General features: G+C 35.2%; 2 protein-coding genes and 1 pseudogene across 2 annotated transcripts in view; 2 read left to right on the top strand and 1 right to left on the bottom strand.

Annotated features, from left to right (window-relative positions):
- The first annotated feature begins 2,263 nt into the window (after positions 1 to 2,263).
- On the top strand, positions 2,264 to 4,963 carry LOC107685872 (polyadenylate-binding protein 2-B-like; annotated as a pseudogene).
- A 72-nt stretch (positions 4,964 to 5,035) lies between these two features.
- Positions 5,036 to 10,050, bottom strand: LOC107685870 (trafficking protein particle complex subunit 2-like protein). Its single transcript, XM_016482602.1, has 5 exons — positions 9,957 to 10,050; positions 8,388 to 8,560; positions 5,434 to 5,521; positions 5,266 to 5,345; positions 5,036 to 5,179 (listed from the first exon to the last, which is right to left on the bottom strand). The coding sequence occupies exons 1-5, from the start codon at positions 9,987 to 9,989 to the stop codon at positions 5,134 to 5,136; spliced, it is 420 nt and encodes a 139-aa protein (XP_016338088.1). The 5' UTR covers positions 9,990 to 10,050; the 3' UTR covers positions 5,036 to 5,133.
- A 212-nt stretch (positions 10,051 to 10,262) lies between these two features.
- LOC107685869 (N-acetylgalactosamine-6-sulfatase-like) overlaps positions 10,263 to 10,474 on the top strand; it is a 41,856-nt gene continuing 41,644 nt past the window's right edge. Inside the window, exon 1 of the mRNA XM_016482601.1 lies at positions 10,263 to 10,292. Coding sequence (XP_016338087.1) covers positions 10,278 to 10,292 — 15 coding nt within the window. The 5' untranslated portion in view covers positions 10,263 to 10,277. The remainder of the gene's footprint in view (positions 10,293 to 10,474) is intronic.

The raw sequence follows: 10,474 nt of genomic DNA, 5'->3' as shown, positions 1-10,474 counted from the left end.
AGGTGTCAAATTTCACGGCTCTGAAATGGCTGCCGAGCTGACAGGCTGTAATCTGACCAATTGCAGTCCACAAGCGACCACAGATCTATAGAACATCAGACGCGCTGGTTGTGCGCGTTTTGGATATGAAGAGCGCCTGTTTTCAGACGAGCGTCTTTTTCTGTCCCTGGACAAAACGCTATATATCTCACCGATGGAAGCACGCAGAAACGTGGAAATGGTCTTGTTTGAAAGAAGAGATCCTAATCTAAAAGATAATATAGAGTATATAGATATTTGTGGCTGTTTGCGGCTGACTGAAGCAGTGCTACGAGTATAAATGTAAATTCGCTCAGAGGTGACCAAATTTTACATCGCGGTTCTATCGAAGATAATTCGATCTGTGATTGTCACACAATGAAATAATCTACATCGTCAAATTCCTGAGAATGAGAGCTTTCTTGTGATATATGACTTGACTTTTTTGTGAAAAATATATAAAATACACATTCTTCGTAAAAATTATTCGCAATGGTTAGGCGGAAATTCGTGTGTGGGACGAATACATTTCTAAGCTTAATTTTACTGCTTTATGAATATAAAAACCAAAAGGAATGGTATTCTTTGTAAAGAAGACACTCCAAGCTTTCAAATGAACCCATATATGGGCTGATACCATATAAGGAAGGCTATGTAAGTGAAGCATAAACATTTTTAACGTCATTTTGGACCCGTATCCGGGTCCGCAGAGTTTAACTGGTGTTAATAAAGACAAAACTATATAGCGTATTTATAGATGAAACTGGCCTGCACTTGAAGCCATGAACAGGTCAGTGATGTTGCTACATTTCACTGCTTCTTCTGGCCACTTTCTCTCTTTCATCAAGTCCCGCACATCGGTTCTGTTCAGAATCGTTTGACGGCAGCGCTGCCAGTCAAGACTAACCGATTTATGATTTATTATCAATGAAAACATCGGAAATGATCACTTTGGTACATTGAGAAGGCATAAATATAAAATAATAATAATAATAATAATAATAACCACAAAAAAACAAAACAAAACAAAAAAACAGGGCAGCGGGCCAAATCAGCCGCCAGGCCACAGGGAATTCTCCCGGTGCTCAGTCCAGGCCTGGGTACATCATAAAGATCCAATAAAAGTAGAGTTTTGATAAAGATTACACAATATCTAATGGGACTTGTTTTAGATTACTGCGCAGATCTTACTGGATTTTTAGAGGATTGTTATTTGATTCAATTAGGATTGGAATATCAATGTACATTCCTTCATGATTTTTTAAACCTCATCATTTTTTAAACATCATTTAGAGGAAAATAATTACCTCAAATCTCATTATCTCTGTCTGTTTACTCCGCTGTGAACAATAATAGCTATGTGGTGGGAAAAATCGTTAGATATCACTATTAGGCGAATATCAGGGACGTTTCACATATGAACATGGCGGATCAAATTGTCAATATCAGAATCCACATGACTTAAATCGATTATAAGATTATCGTTCGCCTTTTCATCGCGTCTTAAAAAAATGTGTAAGCGCGCTAATGGGAATCAATGTTTTGTTTTGTATTAGGAGAATTAAGTTCTTTGTATTGCACAATTCATAAATACTGTGAAATCGCGACGCACATTCATATATATAGGCCTACCTTACTGCAGTTTTTTGTCAGTTTGTCATTCTCATTGAGAATTATCACACAAAGTCGTTGGCAGTTTGGTAACGCGGCATTAAGGATCGTTAAATGTTTTATTGCACTCTACAAACCAATCGTTATTAAACATTAATTATTTTAAACATTTAAAATAAATGGTTTTATTTCTATACATATAGGAGATAATATTTTAATAACTTTTAATAAGCATTTTTTCCCCTCTCTGTTCATTTAAAGGGACAGATTACCCCAAAATTATTTTAGGACATCGAAATTAAGTTTTGTAAGTTTTGCCATTGTTCTTTTGTGTTCCTCAGAAAAAATAAATAAATAAATAAGTAAATAAAAAGAACAGCATACAACTAATAAATAATGAGTCATTTTTGGGTGAACTGTTATTTTTAAATAGTCCTGTAAAAACATTTTTGAAAGTAGTGTCAAAATTAATATGTGGTCACAGGAAAAAAAATCATACACAAAGTTTAAAATGTCATCCTGCAAGAGATGTCATGTAATCTACCCATGCACATTTTTTTTTTCTTTGTACATAAGGAGCTGTTTGTGTGAAAAATCATCTTGTTCCTTCAGGAGCTGGATGCAATTCAACTCGTGTGCTGGAAATGGACGAGTCTGACATGCAGTATGAGGTAGAGAGACCGCTTCCCTACAGCCCTCAGGCAGGTGAGCAGCCAGCTGGCCCACACCTGAGCCCATCTGCTGGGCCACAGTGTCTTATCACTGCCCAATGAGGCATGCCCCAGAAGGGCTGTCCTACAGCCCGGCGTGTAGTCTTATCTAAGGACATCTCTGCTTGCGCAGGTACAGCCTTCTGTGACAAGTGTGAACCCTAGTTAAATGTGCCAATGACACATTTACAGAGTTCCTGGACAGAACTTGAAATTTAGACTTAAACGTGTACTATATAACATGTACAACCTAGAAGAGTGTTATCTATCTGTTATCATGCCATGCTCTAATGGCAAAAACATTGACTTGGCTGATTAATGAAACTCTGAATTATGTAGGGCAGACTGCAGTTTTCAGGTTGAAAGTTCTAGGTTCTAGTTTTCTCAATTTTTAACCATAGTAGTTAGGTTAGTTTTCTGTCCATTTCAGTATGAAGTCTTGACTGAAAGCTATTGAACATGTCTGTCATCATGAACCACTGAAAAAAAAGATAGTTAATTTAACACGCAATGAAAGCATTGTTTTTAAATAATGTGAGATTACGTGAGAAAATCAAACAGTTGTTTTGCCCACCAAAATGAATGAATTGCATGATATTAAAATGAATAAAGGACTTCACTGTTAACATTTTTGGTTAAATTTATAAAGTAGACCAGTGCTTATGTAGTTTTATTAGATACACTTATTTACCCAAATAGCTGTTGCAAAAATATTAGAATTACACTCAATAAAATAGTTTAATTCCAAATAATTAATTCTTTTAAAATAAGAATTATTAGAATAAAATATTCTAATTTAGGCCATTTTTACACTAGTGTTTAAAACCAACACAAATATAGCCTCGGTTACTGAATTATATGGCTTAAATATAGCACTAGCCCTGGACCTCCCTATCATGTTTCACCTTAAATGATGTTCATTATTTCAAATATGTTAATATTTTATATGATTATAATTAACTTCATAATCTTGCCTTCCTCAGGATTATTCTTCAGTATGCAGAGAAAATGGATTCTGATAGGAGATCTATCTATGTGGGGAATGTAAGCCTCTTACGTTCTTTAGATTTTCTTTGCTAAGTAGTTATTGCAATAAGTAGAAACAGATTTGAACTTTATGATTGGTATTGTATTTTAATCATGTATTACATGATTCCATTATTTGTAGTGTATGTTTATAGAACACTACAAGCAGTATTGATTGACTTACAGGTGGATTATGGAGCAACTGCAGACGAACTGGAGATGTACTTTAATGACTCTGGCCATGTTAAGAGTTACAATACCGTATAATAGATTCACTGGCCATCCAAAAGGGTATGTACCAAACTGGCTCTAAAACAAACGTATATTTTAATATCAAGCATGTTTTATGAGTATATTTTCCTTGTAGTTTTGCCTACATTGAATTCTCAGAGAGGGAGCCTGTGAGGACTGCCATGACTTTAGATGAAACACTATTCAGAGGACGTGTCATTAAGGTGAGATGGAAATGTACAGCAATGGCATATGGTTATGCATTACATGGCAATGAGGCTACATTCACACCACAGCTGGATGTGACCCAAATCAGTTTTTTTTTTTTTCAATTTAAATTTATAATTACAGGAGTACACCATCTTTTAATAATGTTTTTGTTTAAAAATTAAATATGAGGAAAAATATATAAAACTGTAATCACTGACTTCCTAAAATTGCATTTATTTAATATAATACAAAATAACATGAACTGAAAATCAGAATTGGGCACTTTTGCTTGTGGTGTGAACAGCCATGTTGTCTCCGTGTTGGTTTGTTTGTCATGAATCATTATGTATGGAAATCTGTGACAGAAAACCAATTCACATCAAACTCTTTGTGAACTAGGTATTGCCAAAAAGAACAAATATTCCAGGTTTCAGGACTACAGACACAAACATGCATGGAGGTTGGTCCCGAGGACGAGGTTTCCGTGCCTCGAGATTTTACAACCCGTTCAGGGGCTGCCACTTCATTAGGTCAGTTCTGCCAATACATAACAGCACATCACATGATATGGAGCTTTAATTATTTTAGAGCAGCAGTGGTCCATGACCTTGCACTTTTCAAATATAATGATTCAATAACCTTAGTGGCGATCTGGTAACCTTACAACTTAACTAAAAAAAAAAAAAATAAATAAATGAAAATGTTGCTTTCAGATTTGTGAAGACTAAAATTATTGCAATATTTCAGTGACCATAGTGGTATCTTAACATTTATACTTGATTTTTTGCAAATGTGACATTTGTACATCCATACTTGTAAATCAATCATTTGGAGTGTTTTTTTTTTTTCAGTTATAAAACTGTAATTTTTGTTTTAGGGAAAATGGAAGAGCTCATCCTTGGGTTGATTCTTTTTGATATTCATCTGACTTTTCTGTTATCTTCAAAGCACTTCTTGGTGCTGATTAATTTATGTTTCAGTAATTGCATGACGGGAGTTCAGTTATTATTTTGTGTGTGTGTGTGTGTGTGTGTGTGTGGCTTGAATGACACTACAAAAACGGAGACTTGATTTATATCGATTGGTTACTATTTTATTTATTTATTTTATTCAATTTCTTTAAAATACTATGCCTGTGAGAGGCTGAGATGTCTTGTGAATTTCAGTACTTTGAATTTTTCAGTGCTTAAATTTGTAAAATCGGTGTAAATAAAATCAGTATTATCACGATGAAACAAAAATTTAATATTTATTTTCACCTTACAAACGTGCAAACAATACACAATAGACACCTGATGTAAATATATACAATTGTGAAGAGAGGACATCAGCAGGCCTGCACCATCATAGTTGAAACTATACTGTCAAAAGCCCTGAGGAGAGAAAAATATTACATTAGCGGATCAGTTGTAACACACAGCAAATACTCCAAATGTATGTATTCACTAAATGCACTTACTTTGATTGAATTGGATCACCAGGATTGTAGAATGGGTTACACATTACATCAGTGAAGGAGTTGTGTAACTTTCTGAACATCTGAACAAAGACAAAAAGCTCATTATACCCATCTGATTGACATCTCACCTTTGTTGTTAAACTGACACAATACACCTATAGAACTTACACTTCTAATTTCGTTGTCTCGCAGAGATGTGTTGGAAGAGTCAACAACAATCACAAACTTCACCTTAGAGTTCGTCACGTAGCCATATCTGTAATTCTTGTTAAGATGATATTTTAATAATGACTGAAAATGTTATGCATTAGAAAGCTTTCCGTCTTAAAGGGAAGTTCACTCAAAAATGAAAATTGTCATGTTACACACCTGTATGCATTTCTTTCTTCTGTGGAACACAAAATATGGTATTTCAAATGTTAGTAACAGAAGTTTAAAAGTTCACTTCAATTGTGTGGACAACCATTGACATTTCTCAAAATATCTTCTTTTATGTTCCACAGAAGAAAGTCAGTCATTCTGTTTTGGTTAAGAATTAGTGGTCAACTGATATGAGTTCCTCAGTAGCTGTTGTTGATATCTGAAGAGCAGTATGGCTAATAATTCCTATAAATACATGTAATTTAATGATAGCAAATAGGGCTGCACGATTATGACAAAAATCATAATTGTCGATTATTCCCTTGAAATTGTAATTGCGATTATTAATTATGATTATCACAATTTACATTGATGTTTATACCATTTAGGGCTGTCGCAGTGAGGGAATTTCCCTTACGGTAATTTTGAGTGGCTCAATAGCGCGGTATGCGGTATTATCGCCATACACACACTATATATATATAATCTGTGTGTTTGTTACGATATAACTACCGAGGTCATATTCAGAAACCAATGAAACCGAAACCAATTAGTGTTGAAACAGGAAGTGAAGTAAACAGAAGAGAATGACAAAATAACGGTCCACATAACAGAACATAAACCTGACAATAAGATCGTTAGGCTATCGTTAGCCTATATGTATAACAGTTAGTTCTGATCTGATCTTCTAATCTGACTGGACAAGAGACTTTCTATTGATATTTCCACCTGCACGCACGCGTCTAGACGGGCTGTCAGTCAGTGCAGTTACAGTGTTGCGCCACAAGGTGGTGGAAAGGGACTGTCTTTGAGTGAGTCTTTAAACCGTTCATTCAACTACACGTTCAAAAATGCTGATTCATTCATTCAAAGAGAGACATAATGAAACACGCTGTTGAAATCATTTTAACCTTGAGCGCCACTTTAGAAGGCTCAGCTGACCAGCTATGCGTCGGTGCTAAGACAGAGATTTCCTTGAAAGATCAAAGACAATTTTTAATATAACTCCGACTGGATTCGTCTGAAAGAAGAAAGTCATATACACCTAGGATGCATCGGGGGTGAGTAAAACGCAGCCTAATTTTCATTTTTGGGTGAACTAACCCTTTAAGTGCAAAACTACGAAGCCTCTGTACAAATCAGCAAGGTACACATTGTTATCATTACTAACTTGTTTAATATTCAGTCCACATGCATGAAGTGTAAAAGGGCATAACCTTACGGAAAAAGAAAACGCGCAAAAATCGCGGTTGCTGCGGTTCTTGCATTCCTCTGCGGTTTGCTCTTCAATAGCGCGCAATTGCGATATTGCGGTTATCGCGACAGCCCTAGTCCTGCGGACCTTTGCAAAATAAACTCCTTTAAAATACATTTGTCACAATATCACTATTATATTTAAAGGAACACTCCACTATTTTTGAAAATAGGCTAATTTTCCAACTCCCCTAGAGTTAAACAGTTGAGTTTTACCGTTTTCGAATCCATTCAGCCAATCTCCGGGTCTGGCGGTAGTCAGTCAAGCATTATAATATGATAATCAATATTATTTAATGATAGAACTTTAGTCATTAGAATTAAAACTTGATAACCATTTATGAATGCATATTTGTCATTTTAACTGAACTTCGGTACTTTTTTGGTCATTCAGAGTTTCTGTAAAAAACAATACAAAAACTTGAGGCGGAAAAAAAAATCAAAAATACTGATAAGATAATAATGATACGAATTAATAAGAACAATATAAAACACGGAGAGCGAAACTCTGAAACGCTCAGTCAGAGTGTTCGGCGAGTGTAAATATATCTAGGCTAAACTTATACTTAGCCTCCAACTCACACACTGGCGAGTAAAATCTGAGAATTTATTAGCAATTGGCTAATATTAGATATAATTTAGTCGCCCAGAGTAAGATTTAGTCGCATATGCGAGTGATTTACTCGCAATGTAGAGGGTTGTATCGCGACAGCCCTAATACCATTGTTTGATGCAACTGCGCCGCATTTTTATATGAAAATAAACAAGCTGAAAACACTCTAACTGAAAAACTTTTAGTGCTTTTCTGTAGTATTAAGCCTTAAATGTCAACTATACATCGGATTGGTTTCTTCTTTAAATTATGAAAAAGTAAAAATATGAATGGTATTATAATGTTATACTAAAACTAAAATTAAAATAATGGGAAAAACCCTTAAGATAACATGTAAAGCGAAAAAAAAACACATCTTAAGCACGCAGAATAACATATGTGGACTTTGAACTATTAATTGCCGCTTTGAACGATTACATAATTGTGGCATCCATAATTGTGATTAGAAATTCGATTAATTGTGCAGCCCTAATAGCAAATTAGACAAGGCTGTCATTAGATGGAAAATGACACAATTGTTGGTCATTGTGATAATCCCAAAATGGTCAAATATCGACTGATATATCAGTCCATCACTATTAAAGTCACCATGAAATCAAAATTGACAATGTTGAAATACTGCAGTTTACATGATGAATTTATACGTCGTGCACATTATTTTTTTTTTAAACCCTCATAATATTTAATCAAAAACATTAACTTCCACTTCCTCTCTCAACATCTCTAATGTCGCAAATGTATTAAACGACAACAATCCATCAATCCAATCAATTTATGATGGACAAAATCAAGTCTGGCCCTACATTTTTTCCCCTCATTTGACAAGACGGATATACATCACAATAAGGAAGAAAAGACAACCACAACACCCGTTTCATGCCGACTTCAAGGATACACTTTGTAGTCCTCAGTTGGATATAGCAGTCCCAGATAAAGCTCCCTCTGGTCGGCCAAGGCTTTGCCCACACCAGAGATCTTCTCCTCCACCACGTCCAGAGAAGTGTGCACTGTGTAGTGGAACTTGAGTTCCCCCTGTGTAGGAACGCTCCGAATGTACAGTGGATAGTTCTGCAGAGATCAACGTAATGCTAGAGGCAAGTTTGCTATTACAGGAAACACAATTTCAGCTTGTAATTTTATTACAACTTAATGTGCATACATTTAGAAATAAACATTAACTAGACTAAAATAATCTGTTCATTGCAATAGAGTTGATCAATGCATAAATCATGCTAATGCTACCTTAGACCATGGTTTTCCAAATGGCAATGTTCAATCATTTACAGAAAATATCAAATTTTTAAAGAATCCATACGATGTTATAAGATATTTCAGCTTATACATAATAAGTTGTGTGTGTAAAAATGTAATGCATTTACTCCCAAAAAAAAAAAAAAAAATTACTACGAGGTAAGAAAGTATTAATTTTAATGGATGTTAAATGACACAACCAATATTGTCTGAATCAGCAGGTTACCATTTAATTTTAATTTATTCAAGGGCTTTCTAAAATACTTCATTCTGATTAGCCAATCACAGCATTTGGCAGTCAAAGACTTTTGAATGATGACTAATGTCCAGAGCAACACTGGACCAATGATTGCTCATCCAGGAAGTCTGTTTTTTACACAGCTGTGCTTGTGATCATCTTTCTGCAGTCAATACAAGAAAGCTAATAAAATAAACTCTACCAGTATTACTGTCTACATTTATTTAAGTAGCTGTATTATAAGCAGGATGAGGTACCATCAGCTAGGCATCATCACAATATTTTTCATCTTCAATATCAGAAATCTAATAGCTGACCAGATTAACTCATAAAGACTGGACTCAAAGATTGCACAAAATAGGACTTAACTAATACATTGTAGGTTACGTTTTGAGTGGTTTTGTGTAGTTATGTATTTCTATAATTTTAATTAATGTGAAGGTTTATTATATGTGGGGGGTGTCTCAATTGTTTCGAATTGTAAATTAACTGTATGATGTCGTCCCCACATACTGTCGCAATTCATCCGGTACCGGTGTAACAGCACTCTTTACACAGTTTCGAAGACATTGTAGATTTCTAAACAAACTACTTTCATTTATAACGCAAATATGGGAATGCAAAAACACTGACACAAAAACAAACACTCCCCGCTCTCCCATGACACAAGCATCGTTCAAAACAATGTAGGTTTGCAAAACAAACAAGTAAAACATGGTATATTTCATATCATACCATACTGCATATACTGTACTTGTGCCATTTCAATGTATTTATATTAAACCGTAAAAACCATGCAAGTAAATATATTCGCACGCATATGAATGTTGCTACACAGCCCTGATCGCGACACAAATTAGAAACTCATAAACCCATCAAAATCTGATGAATCCAGCACGTCGGATCTCAGATGCCTTCAACCATTACCAAGAAATCATTTGCTGCATCACAAAAGCATTAAATGTTTTCACTTACCTCCTTCGCAATGACTGCTATACACACCGCCATGATGACGCTACAAACACCGGTCACGTGACACTCAAAGTCACATGATTCATAGTTGCGTGGCGCTTGTGATTGTGTGCAATACTTCTCGTGATTCGAACAAACACGCTTTGCAGTGTTGAATGTTTAGGGCACTTAACAGTTCCGCTTTAGGGTGCACGTCCTGAAAGTTAACGTGTTGTGAAAAGATTTAAAAGAACGCTACAATGAGTCTTACGACTCATTTGTGTCTTATGGGCAGTAAATGTGGGTCAGACCGCAGGAAGCCAACATGGTCCAAACATCATCATCATGCTTATGGATGATGTAAATCCTTTGGAGGTTTTTTTTGTAAGAAGCACTGACCAATTAACTTCAGAACGACACTACAACTTTTTTTTACACGCTTTTGTGATTATATAATACAATTGTACGAGCAATACATATCTGTGCAACGCATATCTTTGGTGTGTGAAATACATCTGTGTTGGATGTACTTTGTTATAGTT

Source organism: Sinocyclocheilus anshuiensis, unplaced genomic scaffold (assembly GCF_001515605.1).
Source record: "Sinocyclocheilus anshuiensis isolate Anshui unplaced genomic scaffold, SAMN03320099.WGS_v1.1 scaffold1018, whole genome shotgun sequence".
NCBI classification, from domain to species: Eukaryota; Metazoa; Chordata; class Actinopteri; order Cypriniformes; family Cyprinidae; genus Sinocyclocheilus; species Sinocyclocheilus anshuiensis.
This window is presented reverse-complemented; position numbering and strand designations above follow the sequence as displayed.

Excerpts from the sequence above, each read along its gene's own strand:
- LOC107685870 (XM_016482602.1), bottom strand. The coding sequence starts at position 9,989 with ATGGCGGTGTGTATAGCAGTCATTGCGAAGGAG. Across the intron at positions 5,346-5,433 it reads GAGACAACGAAATTAGAAGT|ATGTTCAGAAAGTTACACAA; the intron begins GTAAGTTCTATA and ends GTCTTTGTTCAG. Across the intron at positions 5,180-5,265 it reads GGTGATCCAATTCAATCAAA|GGCTTTTGACAGTATAGTTT; the intron begins GTAAGTGCATTT and ends TTCTCTCCTCAG.